The sequence below is a fragment of the Gossypium hirsutum genome, chromosome D09 (assembly GCF_007990345.1).
Source record: "Gossypium hirsutum isolate 1008001.06 chromosome D09, Gossypium_hirsutum_v2.1, whole genome shotgun sequence".
In the NCBI taxonomy this organism is placed as follows: Eukaryota; Viridiplantae; Streptophyta; class Magnoliopsida; order Malvales; family Malvaceae; genus Gossypium; species Gossypium hirsutum.
This window is the reverse complement of record NC_053445.1, coordinates 52,785,272-52,800,897: the sequence shown is the minus strand read 5'-3', so window position 1 is coordinate 52,800,897 and position 15,626 is coordinate 52,785,272. Positions and strand designations below refer to the sequence as shown.

The following is a 15,626-nucleotide window of genomic DNA, read 5'->3' as shown; positions in this document are numbered from 1 at the left end:
AAGAATGAGAGAAGAAGAAGAAGGGGAAGGAGGCGCAATAGAAAGAAGAAGGACAAAGAAAAAGAGAATGAGAAGAAGAGGGATGAAGGGAAGGGAAACGAAAGGAAAAAATAAAGAAAGATAATTTTTTTTAATAGAGTAAGTAATGGTATAAAGGAAATTTGTTTATTTTTGTTGTTATTATTATAATGTGATTGGTTTTGATTTAATTGAGATTTAATTTTAAATTTATTTTTTTGCAAGGTATTATTTGATTAAAAAGAGATATTAAGGTATGTTTATATTTATCTATATTTTCATTCATTCATAATTTAATTTTAATTTTTATGTTATGTACATTCTATGTTTTATTATTTATGTTATGTACATACTATGTCTTATTATTTTATTATTTATGTTATTATTTATGTTATGTACATTCTATGTTTTATTATTTTATTTAATTTATTTGTTAAGTGTGTTTTATGTTGATTAGATATATTTTTTATGAAATTTATTTAGCATGTTGTAATGAGATTTTTTTACAAAAATAGTATTAAAAATAAAATACCGAAAAAATATGTTTATGAAAAAATAAAATACGAAAAGAAATAAAAAATGAAATTAGTATATTTACTGAAAGTAATTGCAATGGCCTAAATCCAATGTTATCGTAACAGTGGTTTCGTAACCACAAATCTGATTTAAAGAGAAATTTATTTTAATATTTTTGCATGAATATTGGTATGATAGGAAAATCGTATGAAAATATCGATAGAAAAATTTTACCGATTTAGTGGTTAGTTAGAAAAATAAATTATTGAAGAAATTGGGTAAAAACAAGGTATCGAGACCTCGATCTTATAAAACCAAGTCGGAAATATTTTTATAAATAGTTATGAAATGTTAGTAATATGGTAGTAAAATTTCATTACAAAATTTTAATATTTGGGTAGTCAAATTAAGTGAAAAGAACTAAATTGAAAAATGTGTAAAAGTTACTAGAATGATTAAATAGCTCAATTGTTAAATGAGGAGGAACATAAATTATAAATAAGCCCAAAAGGAGATATTTTGAGCGGCATAAGCTGAGAAAAATCAGGAGAATTAGTGAAATGAGGGTAAAATGGGAAAATAACAAATTTTACTAACATAAAAATGAGACCAAATTGGAATATCTAGAATTCTCTTTATTTTTCTGCATTCTCATTAGCCAAAAATATCCTAAGGGTTTATTCAAGCTGGTTTTTCATAATTTTTGCACCAAGTGAGTTAATCCTTGCCTTTTTCTTGTAATTTTTGTGTTTCTAAGACTTTTACAACTAGGTCCTATTACTAAATTCATTAGTTTTTGATTTTATGAATGAAATTGAAAGTTTCTATGAATATGTGCTGGAATTTTATGATTAAATAGCATGAAATTGAAGCTTTAATTTGTTTACAAGATGATTTTATTAGGTAATTTCAATAGAAATTGATTTCTAGGACTTAATTGTGAAAAAATTTGGAATTAAAGTCTAGTGCTAAAATTCTGATTTCCAAAGGTTATAAAATAGTTTAAAGTGATATAATAAAGTGTTAATTGAGAAAAATCAGTTCAATTGAGAGGTTAATTGAGTAGGGATGAAATTATCATTTATTGAAAGCCTAGGGGAAAAAATGGTAATTAACATCATGCACTAAAACAGTTTTGGACAGCAGCAGTATGTTAACTTTGAAAAATCACCAAAAATTGTAGAAATTTAATTAGAGGATGAATAAAATATTAAATTAAATCTTATTGTGTCTAGTTTATTATAAAAGAAACGGTGTAAGAAATGAAATTGTAAAACATGAGATATAATAGATTTTGTGAGATAAGATCAGGATGAATTCTGGTTCCACTGTTCTGACTTTGGAAAATCATTAAAAATTATAAAAAAATGATTATGAGTTATAATTTATATTCTTAGAATCTTTAATGAGTCTATTTTCAGAAGAAACAAACGGAAACATCATCCAAATTCTATACAATGAGATAATTAATTTTTAGTGAAGAGGGGTCGGAACTGTCAAACAGTGAAATAGGGGAAACTTTAAAGAATAAACTGTACTTATTGGATAAACCAAAAATTCTAAAAATTTTATGGTAAGAAGATATGTGAGTTTAGTTTCGAGGAAAATTATCGGATCTTAATTTGGAGTTCTGTAGCACAAGATATAAATAATTTAGTGACTATGACTCAGTGAGACAGCTTTGAATGCACTATAAATAATAACGGAATTATTGAGAATGTTACATATGAACATGAAATGTATTAGATTAATGATTAAATTTATTTATTTAGATCCAGAAAATTTAAATACGGAGCTAGATTGAGGAAAATAAAAAGTTCGGGATTAGTAGATTTTTGTTTACGAATAAGTATCGAGGTAAGTTCGTGTAACTTGAATTATATTCTTAAATGCCTGAAATGTTTGTTATTGATGTGAAAATGATTTGAATGTTCATTGTATGAAAATTGATGAAACACTGATATATTTGATAAAAAGGGGAAGAAATCTCGGTTGAATGGAAGGAAAATTAGATAGATCTCTGAAAAGGAATTGACGGTAAAAAGTATCTAGCCCGGACGTGTGGTCCTATCCTGATATAGCCCTCCCGAAGAATATGTAGAAAATGGATTTAGCCCGGACGGGTAATCCAAATTAGGGTCTGAATTTAGCTTGGACTGGTAATTCAGATCCAAGCTCATTAGAGTAATTGTCATTGCAGAGGATTTAGCCTGGACTGGTAATCCCGACAATACTCTATGAATTTATATTACAGGAGATTTAGCCTGGACTGATAATCCCACTGTAAGGATGAAGTTCGCGAGAGTGTGCTCTCTGAAATGGAAATGTGCGCACATGAATATGAATTGACGGACCCGGATTTGTACACTAAAGTGTACCATTGAAAAATCCATCGAAATTCCGAGAAATTCAACGGGATAAATATGGAAAAATAACAAGGAAATGAAAATCATAGAATTGATGAGCTCATCAATCATGGTATAAATTATTGATACATGGAAATTGTTGGACTAATTTGAATGTTGAGTTTGTGCATGATAGGGGAATAATGTATGGAATTGGTGTATGAATGTTTATTGCGTTGTATTGAAAATATTAGGTAAGTATAATTCTTGTTACATGAACTTACTAAGCACAAAGTGCTTACCCTGTTTCTTTTTCCCCTGTTTTGTAATGTTAAGAGCTCAGAAGTCGGATTTGGTCAGAGACGTATCACACTATCAACCTCAAGACTCGGTATATAAAGAAACTTTATTTTGGAAATCAATGGCATGTATAAGCTAGTAAAGTAAATGTTAATGTGAAATGAATGTATGGTTAGCCATTGGTATGGCTAACAAATTTTGGTTTTGGTATGTGATGAGGTTATCTTATGAATACGTTAAATCTATCTTGAGAATATGTTAAAATTGATTGGTTGTGTTGGATTGGTCTCGGTTTAAAATTGCAGGGAAGATTAGATACTTGTAAAAGGGGTTATATTGAATTTAAAAAAAAAACCTTTGGGATTTTACGAAAATTTTATTCGGTGAAATTTGGTAATGCCTCATACCCTATTTCGGCAACAAATATGGGTAGGGGGTATTACAGTAATAAAATTCAAAAAAAATACGAGCAAATGGCCAAAATAAGTGTTTTTTACTAAAATTATATAAAAAAACACACTAAAATAATACATTTCAAACATTATGTACTAAAATAATAAATACGAAAATAGTATATTTTTTGAAAGTAATGAAATCCGAAAATAAGAAAAATCCGAACAAATGGCCAAAATAAGGTTTTTTACTAAATTTATATAAAAATATACTAAAATAATACATTTCAAACATTATGTACTAAAATAATATAAAATAATAAAATACGAAAATAGTATATTTTTTTAAAGTAATAAAATCTGAAAATAAGAAAAATACGAATAAATGACCAAAATAAGGGTTTTTTACTAAATTTATATAAAAATCATACTAAAATAATACATTTCAAACATTATGTACTAAAATAATATAAAATAATAAAATACAAAAATAGTATATTTTTTGAAAGTAATAAAATTCGAAAATAAGAAAAATACGAACAAATGGCCAAAATAAGGATTTTTTGCTAGATTTATATAAAAAAACTAAAATAATATATTTCAAACATTATGTACTAAAATAATATAAAATAATAAAATACGAAAATAATATATTTTTTGAAAGTAATAAAATCTGAAAATAAGAAAAATACGAACAAATGGCCAAAATAAGGGTTTTTTACTAAATTTGTATAAAAAAACACACTAAAATAATACATTTCAAACATTATGTACTAAAATAATATAAAATATTAAAATACGAAAATAGTATATTTTTTTAAAGTAATAAAATAAGAAAAATACGAATAAATGACCAAAATAAGGGCTTTTTACTAAATTTATATAAAAAAAACACACTAAAATAATACATTTCAAACATTATGTACTAAAATAATATAAAATAATAAAATACGAAAATAATATATTTTTTGAAAGTAATAAAATTCGAAAATAAGAAAAATCCGAAAATAAGAAAAATACATTGAAATTAAAAACAGAAATTTGTTTTGAAGTTGGAGGCATCGCAATGGCTCGATTGATTAACGACGATCCTTACATATCTGATGCGGCTAATAATATGGTAATATATTATTATTTGTTAATCACGGGTTCTATTAAAAAGGATATAAATAATATATAGAAATAAATCATGTTATCATAATATTTATTTTCTGTAATTTAACACTATCAGGGCTCGTACCGCGTATTAAGGGGCCGGTTGAATGGTATAGGATATCCCACGGATGAACGATTGACGCCCTACTTGGAGCAAGCTGGATTCGGGTCAGCAGCATTTATCCAGACGCTCGACTTGCGATACGATTTAATATCTACACTAATGGAGCGATGGCGTCCGGAGACCCACACTTTTCATTTTCCGTGTGGGGAGTGCACAGTGACTTTAGAGGATGTTGCACTGCAGCTTGGGCTCCCAATCGACGGGAGTCCCGTAATGGGAGTAAGTGCATTTGTTGAGCCGGCTGCACTATGTTATAGCCTACTAGGAGACTCGCCCGACGATGATGAGTCAAATTTTTCGGGCTTGAAATTTACATGGCTGAAAGGCAAATTTGGACACTTATCAGCTAATGCCACTGAATGAGAGTTGATGTGCACTGCTCGAGCGTACATCATACATATTATAGGGGAGTACTGATGCCCGATTCAAACAACAACAAGGTTCATATCATGCACTTACCTCTATTAGTTGATTTGAGTAATGTTCGCTCGTATAGTTGGGGCTCCGCAGTTCTGGCAATGTTGTATCGGGAGCTTTGTCAGACGACAAAGCCTGCTGCTGTAGACATGGGCGGATGCCTTACATTATTCCAGTCCTGGGCACTTTATCGGATGCCATTCTTGGCATCAGTTAGTTACCAACCATATGTATATCCACTAGTTAACAGGTGATAAAATATAACTTGTCATTAATTGACAATTTCTTTATGATATTATTGTAACGATACTATATTGACTTGAAATTTGTTTTCGTAGATGGAGTATTTATCCGGGTATCGGAAGGTCGTACACTGTCCCGATATACCATCTAATGATCGAACAGCATGCCGGGGAAGGGGTAAGCTATTCTAATATTCGTGACATGTTACTTTCTATATCTTACTCACACGGTGTTAAATTATAATCATGCTATTAATCATGCAGTTTATATGGATGCCATATCGTAGACTGAAATTTGCAGCTATTATACCCTCGTCTGCCTACGTTCATTCTCATATGTGGTGCACTAACGCACCAATTATAAATTTTAATGTAGTAGAGTGGTACCATGGGGATCGAGTGCTACGACAAATTGGTTGCGTCCAATATATCCCGGATCTGCCATGCGAGGTAGGGGTGGTTCACGGCATCAACAAGAGAGGGAAACCGCAGTTGAGTACATACAATGGTACTCTAGTTTGGCAAAGCCATATCTACTTGGAGGGCAGTCGACTGCAGTCCCCCCGCACATGCAGCTACCTGGAGTATACGAGCCAGTGACTGATATGGAGACGGAGCCAGCGACAAATATTGATCCCGAGCCTGATCTTGTACCAGAGCCCGAGTCGAAGCCCGAGCCAGATCCCGAGCAATCACATTCACATTCGGATTCACATTCTTATCATTCAAATTTGTCGAGCAATGACTATTTCCCGAGCTTGTCAGGGGGGATACCATTACGGGTTTGATATATTTGGATCGTACCCATCGCAGTACAACACTCTCGGCCCGTATCCACTGCAGTACATCAGTCCCCCTGGGTCGTATATTTTCCATATAGTCAGGTCTCATCCACCTGCACAAACGGCTTGCAATAGGGAAATGCCCGCACACATGGATCAAACGTCCAGAACATCCGATGGAAATTTCTTTTCCCCGGCTGTAATTGGTCGTCCGAGCCGTAATAAGGTCTTGTCTGTAACTCAATCACAGTTCCCAGTATGTACTCCCGCATAGTAGCTATCCATCATTGTATCTCGTTATACAACGAATCATAATCCCCATACAATTGCTCCATTGCCATCTGTTTAGCTATCCACGCCTTTCGATATGATACTCGATACTAGAATCGTGCTTATATTTCGACAATCAGTATCGAAACTTTAATGGTCGGCATGTACTTCACCATTGGCATGATACACGTACAAATAGCTTTGGAATCAAGTTTTCGATGATCTTCCATATCTGCAAATTTTGAATGAATGCAGCTCGTACCCGCCAATTGCAACATTCTGCTGCTTCCCAACACTCCCCAATATATACTATCGGTTTAGACACTACGACTTTATAATCCACTGATATGTTCATGCTATACCGTTTAATAGTAAATACGCACTCTTCTTTACTTTCGAATCTCTGGCCTACGAACAACTCCTCATGATCATAATTTACAGCCAGTCGGTGAGCAGGAAGTATTTCAGGGTACTCCGGGAACTTAGCTACATGCGCTGCGTCAGGGTCTATGAGCGATATGTGTGGCCCAGGATTATTGTGTATCACAATACGTCGCATCTGGTTCCCGACTGAAGATGCGTTAATGTTTTCATCGTTATTCACATCTTCATCGTCAATATCATCAGGTATATCGTCCACATCGGAATCACTGTCACTATCGACCTCTTGATCACAATGATCACTACCATCGTATCCATCATCACCAACCACATCAATATCGGGTGTAATATTGAGATCGATACCGATCTCATCTATAGTCGATTCACTATTAACGTATGATATTGGAGCCACCATGCACAGTTCTTGAGCTCCATGTTCTTCACCATATGCATTGACATCTTCATTTTGCTCAATACCGGCTAACTCAACAAATAAGTGAATCGATGCATTTTTTGTCACTCCCATTCCCACAGTAAAGAGCGATCGTTGTCTCCATGTTTTCGTCGTCTACAAGTTCCATTTCGGTGAATTTGATCGGATCTGTCGGAACTGAAAACTTGTAGAAAATTTTTGATATCATTCTCCCACAATGTCTAACAATTTTTCAATTAATTCTTCCCTTCATATCATCCAACGAGACTTTTCTATTAAATCTCATTGCTATTTGTTGCCGACATTCAAATATACATCCAACAATTATTGTCAAGATGATTCCATTGAAATAAATGCATATGAAAAACTTATCATCCATTTTCAATATTCAATCTGTTAAAAAATAAATAAAATTTCAAAAATCAATTTCGAACAGTAAATAAATTACTTAAATAAAAAATTAATGTTTCAATATGCAATTTTTTTCATTCATAAGCTTATACCATTTTAGTTATCATTTTGTACATGAACAACATTTAACCACTAATCCTAATAACTAACATAATAATAATAGTTTTTTACTAAAAATAATACTAACTAACAATAATAATTAGGGTTTTACTAAAAATAATAACTAACAATAATATAGTGTAAAAACTAACAATCATACTAACTAAAATAATAATTAGGGTTTTTACTAATCCTAATAACTAACCATAATAATAATATTAGTTTTTTACTAACAATAATACTAAGTAACAATAATTATTAATAACTAAACCCTAAAAACTAACAATAATAATACTAACTAAAATAATAATTAGGGTTTTTATTAATCCTAATAACTAACAATAATAACTAAACTAACAACAAAAAACATAATAACAAGATAATCCATTCTTTTTTTAAAAAAATACCTTATTTTTTCTATTTTTTTTCTTCTCTTTCTTTCTCCTTTCTCTACTCTCTTTCTCTCTTTTTTTTTTTTTTCCGGCACCACCCTCTCCTTCTTCTTCTTCTCCTTTCCTTTTCTTTCTTTTCTTTCGTGCAGCTGAAGTGAAAGTGAAATTGGGGACCATTATAAGGTCCCCAAAAGGCGGGAAAACATGGCACAGGTGTTGCCTGTGGCAGTGGCACCTTTGGTGCCGCCTCTGCCATTGGCACCTTTGGTGTCGCCTGTGACAGACCCTCGACCAGGGTCCTGTCACTTCCGTCAGTTTTTTTTTATTGTTTGTACCATTTTGGTACATAATAAAATAATTGTATTATTTTAATATTATTTTAAATTTTTTGTATTATTTATGTAAAAAACCCTTACACAATTTATGCATTAAAATAGATAAAAAAAATCAAAAAATTTCAGAGAATAAAAATTATATCAACCCGTCTTTTATTCTCTTTGCTTTAATTTCATTTATTACAAATTACAATCTCCCGGAATGTTGATTGTAATTCTTTTTAATATTCTTATATTCTCCTTTCCTACTTGTTCTAATTTATTGCACTGGACAATCATTACATTATTAGACTTATATCAAAGTCACATCATCTATTCAAGTACAAAGAATTTTGAGAGGGTTTGGAATAAAATTTCAGACAGAAAAAAATAAATTTTGATAAAAAATAAATTTATTTTTAATATGAATCATGTGAATTTTAAATATTTTATACTAAATGTTTAAAAATATGTAAAGTTATGTAGATTGAGTCTTAATTTGATTATTATAGGCATTATTACCAATACAGGAGAATGTGGGTTTAAATACACTGAAGCGTATTATCCTCCTATTTACGAGTTAAAAAAGAACTATAAAAAAATAAATATAATCAAAACCTATAATAAAATTATTAAAAAATATAATTAATTAACCTAAACTCGTTTAAGCCACGTATCAACTGAGTTAATTATTTATAAATATATATGAGTTAAAATTTCTTTTAAATTTCATATGAGTTAAATCAAACTTAGATACTTATATATAATATTGATATCATATATAATATTGATATCATGTATAAATTAGACCTAAATCCAACTCATTCATGAGCACCTCTGTTATAGATAAAGTGTGTCCAAAAATTACCATAGTAATGTCTTGGCCCAAATACGGGCAACCTTATTTTGGGCCAGTAAAACCCTAAAAGGCTAATTGGAAAAAAACCCCTAAATCTAATCCATTGACCTGCTCGCTTTGATCCACTTTAGATTTGTTTTTCATATTATTTATTGTTTTTTCGACCGTCCCTCGCTCTTTCTTTTAGCTGCTGCTGCTGCTTCTGCTCCTAGTGTTTTTTTGCCTATTGAAAAATTTTCGAGTGTTGATTTCAGTAGCCATCGAAACCCTAATTCCTCTTTCACCATGAACTGTTCAAGTAAGCTCTCTAATTTTTTTTCTATACTTTAACACTGTCGGTTTTTTTTTGTCTGAGAGATTTTCGTTTTTCCATGCAGTCTCCGGTGAGGTGCCGGAGGAGCCCGTTGTCTCCACGAAATCCGGCTTGCTCTACGAGAAACGCTTAATCGAGCGTCATATTTCGGTTCGGCTTCTCTCTTTTTTCTTTTTTTTTTCTTTTAGTTTCTAGGGTTCTGTTCTTTAGTTTTTAAATTTATTTTAATGCTTAGTAAAGTGTAAATTTTCTTTTTAATGAAAAGGGTTGTTCTTTTTTTTTTTAATTTCGCCTTCTGTTCTTAAGTTCTATTTTACTTTTTAGATTTAAGCTAACTTTTGATGAATTAGCTGTATGTTTGATAGGATATTTGTATTGCTGTTTGAATTAGGATTATGGGAAGTGTCCAGTTACTGGGGAGGTACTTACTATGGACGACATTGTCCCGGTCAAAACCGGCAAGGTGATTTTACTAAGGGTGGTTTCCTTACATGTTTTACCATTGATTCTTTATGAGCTGATTTCTTTGTTTTCATGGTGTTTGTTCCAGATTGTGAAGCCCAGATCTTTAACAGCAGCTAGCATTCCTGGGATGCTTGGAATGTTTCAGAATGTATGTTTTCTTGACACACACACACACACATATATAATATCTGAATTAGCTCAAATTATTGTATACCTCATGTTTATCCTTTTCTTTTTTGCTATCCATGTGAGTGCATGGTGGGAATGGGTTTTTACTTGTGCTGTGTAATTCTTTGTATTCTACTATTGATTTTACAGCAGGGGTCTTACTTCACGGTATTTTTTTAGCTAGAACTGAATGCTTCCCTTAAAATTTCTTTTGTTGTTTCTTTGGAATTGTTATCAATGCAATTTTACACTCAGCAATATTTTTTTTTTTACACTGAATTTTCTTTAGCTTTTTGCTTCTGATGTTTCGTTCGCCCCCCATTACAGGAATGGGATGCTTTAATGCTATCCAATTTTGCATTGGAGCAGCAGCTTCATACAGCCAGGCAAGAGTTAAGTCATGCACTCTACCAGGTAACTACAATTTGGATATCAGTTGTTATATGATGTGAGCTCTTTTTGGCAGAATCTATTTTACAATCTTACAAGCGGTTATTTTTCTTTTAACGTTCCCCGAGAAGATGAATACTTAAGCATAATGTTGTTGTATGCTTGTGTAAGGAGTTTTCTTTTTACCTTGAGCTTTTATGTACAGTCCTTGTACTTTTTTTAATTGAACGCTTCGCTTTAAAACTGTTTACCCCCAACTGTAAAGGAAGCTGATTATAAAGATCACTTGTCAAGATCATGTGGTTATCAAATCTGATAATGGAAGTATATTGAGTTTTAACTAACCATCTAACTTTGGTGTTTTTCTTTCTGGTTATGTGTATATTAAGTAATTATAATGCTGTTCAATTTGTTTTTGTACAGCATGATGCTGCCTGCCGTGTGATTGCAAGACTTAAAAAGGAAAGGGACGAAGCCAGGTCATTGCTTGCACAGGCTGAGAGGCAGGCACCCTTGCCTGCATCAGTAGCTACTGCCAATGTTTCTGCTCTCAGCAATGGAAAGAGAGGTTCTTTCTGAGTGTGCTTTTCATTAACATTTGTTCATCTTAAACTAATTCAGTATCTTATTTAAGATTTTCTTTTTTGTTAATTATAGCTGCAGAGAGTGGAGATATGGGCCCTGGTGGAAAGAGAATGCGTCCTGGGGTTTCTGATAGTATTATTGCTGAGTTAACAGAATGTAATGCAGCTCTGTCACAACAGCGTAAAAAGCGCCAGGTACAATTTTTATCTAGAATATTTTGATTAATTCCAACTATTGCTTTCCATATAACATATTCATATTTTCCTTTTGGCCCCTCTCCTTCCAATCTTTTCCTTGGGCTTTCTTTTCAGATACCTCCCACTTTAGCTCCCATTGATGCTTTGGAGAGGTATACCCAACTATCTAGTCATCCTCTTCACAAGACCAACAAACCTGGGATCACTTCAATTGATATCAATCTTTCAAAGGTATGGTGCTCTTTTAGATAATCCCTTTAGTAAAACTGTCATTTTGCCTACACCTCTATGGACAGGAAGCAAATGTGTTTTGGATATTGCATGTTTGTACTCTTAAAAATTAAGGATATGAGAAATAGTTTTTTGTTTGGTTCAATCATGTCATGTTAGGCTATCAATTTCTGATCTTTTCATTATACTGTAAACTCATTTATGTCCAGACTGTTGCCTGAAAAATCTGTGCCGGTGCCATTCTGCTTTTGTTTGGAGGAATATAAATAGCTTAGAGGATTTAGCTAATGCTATAATCACTAAGAGTATATTTTTTAAATTTTATGGATAACCATGCAAATTTGGTCCATTAACTTCCTTCTACGTCTGGTTATTAGGATATTGTTGCCACTGGAGGGGTTGATTCAAGTGCTGTACTCTTTGATCGAACATCTGGAGAGATCTTATCTACACTCAATGGGCATTCTAAGAAGGTTTATTCAGTTTCCTTTATTTTGTTCAAGGGTTGTTGTTTACATTTTTCGCTTGAAATTTGTTGTCTGACTACATTCTTCTTTGGTAGGTTACTAGTGTAAAATTTGTAGCCCAGAATGATGTATTTTTAAGTAGTTCAGCAGATAAGGTAAGCCGATTCTTCAAGTCTCTTCCCGTTTTTGTTCCTTTGCATCAGTCCTTATTTTAGGTTTATGTTGCTCGAGACAGGTTTTTTTTGAAAGGATGTAGTATTCACATTTTAATCATTTAACCATAACTGAACTCCATGTTTTACATACATATTAGCTTGCATCTCAGTTTAACTGGTTTTTGAATGTTGTAGACTGTTCGCATTTGGCAAGGGTCTGAAGATGGAAAGTATGATTGCAGGCATATTTTGAAAGATCATACAGCTGAGGTACATATGTTTTGAGTACACATATTCTGAATTGTCTGCTTGGTTATCAAGTTTTGGTTCTGGTTCATTTGTGGTCTTATGGACATGAGAATAAATCTACCTTCGACTCTTTCAGGTGCAAGCTGTCACAGTCCATGCCACTAACAACTACTTTGTAACTGCTTCACTTGACACGACGTGGTGTTTTTATGATCTTTCGTCTGGTTTATGCTTGACCCAGGTCCAACTCCTATATTTCTCCTTCTCTTTGATCTGTAAGGTTTTTCATTACAATGGACATTTTGCTATTATTGTTTGTGATGTAAAATGGACTAACTTATCTCTTAAAGTTGATCCTGAATGCTGAGTTCTAACAATAAGTCTAACGTGCGTTTAATAGATTCATGAAGTGCTCTAAAGTAAATCTGTGATCTGATTTTGTTCCACAGCCATAGCGTTATGCGAACTATCAGTTGCTTGTTAATTTCTGACATGTAATGAAATTTCCATCGTCTTTAGGACTTCCAATGGAAAGACATAGTTAGCATTATTTTTACCTATTCGGGTCTTGGTAAAATGATTTCCTTTTTCCTTGAGCTAAATTTCCATTTCATTTATTTTGAAGAGGAAATCCAAGAATGAGTCAGATTTTTATCTGTGCAGGTTGAAGACCTATCAAATTCTATGGGCTATACGTCTGCAGCTTTTCATCCTGATGGCCTTATCCTTGGAACTGGCACCACTGGAGCTACTGTTAGAATTTGGGATGTGAAGAGTCGGGTATATAGGAACTACTTTATGAAAGCTGGACATTCGTTTTTCAGATGTTTTCTTTGTCTACAATTTTTTTACAACCACTTCCTCTTTATTCTATTACCCTACAGGGAAATGTTGCCAACTTTGATGGACACACTGGGGCTGTAACAGCCATATCTTTCTCAGAAAACGGTTACTTCCTTGCAGTAAGCACCTAGCTAAATTATGCATGTTATGTTGATTTTCATGAATTTCGCAATCTGATTTATGTTTTAACTGCAGACTGCTGCTCATGATGGTGTTAAGTTGTGGGATCTACGCAAATTGAAGAACTTTCGATCTTTTGAATTATATGATCAAGACACACCAACCAACTCAGGTATGTTCATCTTGATAACAGACCCTGCATGGCTATATATTACCTTGTCTTCTATTGGCTCTCTTTTCAGAATGAGTTATATATCTCATAATTTTGGGCATAGTTCTACCATTTACTTGTCTATGCTCCTTGCTTTTCACCTTGGCAACTTTTGAGCGTGGGAAATAAAAAAAGAAAGAAAAATAGAGCAAAAAATGAACTTGTTATCATGAAAAGCTATATTTAACCGCAGCTTGAATGTTTTCTTTCTTCTTTCAGTGGATTTTGACCATAGTGGGAGTTACCTTGCAATTGCTGGCTCAGATATAAGGTAGGTGCTCTCAACTCTATATAATGTGTAGTTTTTGCATGGGATATTTCAATGAAGTGAAACTTAAACTGGATGTGGCGACTGTTGTATGCACATAACATTTCAATGGAGTGCTTAACAAACTGTGGAATTTTAGTGATAATGTTGGATGCCTTTCAATTAAAACCCAAAGACCATGTTTTTAAACTTGCCAGAAATCTTATGTTCTCCATTTCTCTGTACTTAACAAGCTCATCCTTTCCACAATATTACGTTGAAACTTCTTTAATCATTATTCTTGTTGATACTGATTTAATTTTGTGCTTTCAGAGTTTACCAAGTTGGCAGCGTAAAAGCTGAATGGAATTGCATCAAAACTTTACCTGATCTGTCCGGCACAGGTTCATCTTCTAATTCCTCCCTGGCTCAATCCATCATTATTTTCGATTGCCAGCTGAAGTAGAAGTGCCATGTTCTTTTCTTTTTGCAGGTAAAGCAACTTGTGTCAAATTTGGTACAGATGCGAAGTACTTGGCAGTGGGATCAATGGATCGCAACCTTCGCATATTTGGCCTTCCCGAAGGTGATGATGCTTCAACAGAATCATAAAAAGAGATCCCTTCTGTTCATATATGATAAGTTGCGACTGCTCGGTTTCGTGGTTAAAGTAGAACTGTCAGATTTTGAGGTGGGTTTAAATCTTTTAGTCTTGTGCTTCTGTTCCCAAAAATGCTTTTTTGAAGCTAGGGAGGGCATGAATGTCTACCATTGTTGCCATTCCTCCATTAATCACTGTCTCATTTAAAAAGGTTTTGAAGAAATGAAGCCAGGTGAAAATATATTATAGACAATTCCAACTCCTAGAACTGAACCATCACTAGTGGGATTTTTATCTTAAGTAGGCAGCACTTATGGACTTCTTTTTTTGGGTTTTAGTTTTGTTGTGGCCTTAGATTGTAGTATTTATTTGTATACACTGCAAGAGTGGATGGTATTTTTAGAGTTTTTATGTACCATTTTTAATGTTGGCTGGTTTTTAAGAGGATTCCTCCTCATTGCTGCATTTTCCTCCCCTATTTAAACTGAAGGCTGAGCAAGAAAAATTGAAAATTGTGGTTATTTTTTCGATTAAAAAATTGTGGTTAGCCAAACTGATATTCTTTTTAATTTATGATTAGTTTTAATTTTTTATGTAAAAAAAATATATTTAAGATACTAGGTAATTTAAAAAAAAAATTGTTGGTTATTTTTTGTTTGCTTGAAAAATGATTTTTTTTAAATGTTTGAAAGAAATTTTTGAACCTTTATCAAATAGTCTAAAAATTATAAAGTACTGTTTATTTCGTCAAAATAAATCCAAAATTAGCATGTATAAAACAAGGATGGATGGAGATTTTTAGAAGTTGAATTATAGATTTGCTCAATGATAATAGATCACCAGTTGAATAACTTAAATACCAACTATTTAAAAAATTATACAAATTTTAATTTAAAACTTTGATTTTGAAAGAAATATATGTAATTATTTGTTT

At 32.6% G+C, this 15,626-nt stretch overlaps 1 protein-coding gene across 2 annotated transcripts; it reads left to right on the top strand.

The window, feature by feature from the left end:
- Window positions 1-9,574: 9,574 nt before the first annotated feature.
- LOC107929143 (pre-mRNA-processing factor 19 homolog 1) lies at window positions 9,575-15,134 on the top strand. 2 transcript variants are annotated; one of them, XM_041101378.1, is made up of 18 exons: window positions 9,575-9,748; window positions 9,828-9,913; window positions 10,155-10,226; window positions 10,314-10,376; window positions 10,724-10,810; window positions 11,210-11,354; window positions 11,450-11,565; window positions 11,683-11,799; window positions 12,177-12,272; window positions 12,362-12,421; window positions 12,617-12,691; window positions 12,807-12,911; window positions 13,334-13,450; window positions 13,555-13,632; window positions 13,709-13,805; window positions 14,064-14,115; window positions 14,425-14,495; window positions 14,585-15,134. In XM_041101378.1, the coding sequence occupies exons 1-18, from the start codon at window positions 9,736-9,738 to the stop codon at window positions 14,701-14,703; spliced, it is 1,569 nt and encodes a 522-aa protein (XP_040957312.1). In that variant the 5' UTR covers window positions 9,575-9,735; the 3' UTR covers window positions 14,704-15,134. The 2 variants fall into 2 exon arrangements, with proteins under 2 accessions (XP_040957312.1, XP_016715989.2); XM_016860500.2 differs by having other exon boundaries at window positions 11,444-11,565.
- Window positions 15,135-15,626: the final 492 nt, after the last annotated feature.

What these genes read in the sequence shown, in the direction of transcription:
- LOC107929143 (XM_016860500.2), top strand. An exon ending in TGAAAGATCATACAGCTGAG is followed by an intron (nt 12,692 to 12,806) that starts GTACATATGTTT and finishes CGACTCTTTCAG; the next exon opens with GTGCAAGCTGTCACAGTCCA. An exon ending in ATTGCTGGCTCAGATATAAG is followed by an intron (nt 14,116 to 14,424) that starts GTAGGTGCTCTC and finishes TTGTGCTTTCAG; the next exon opens with AGTTTACCAAGTTGGCAGCG.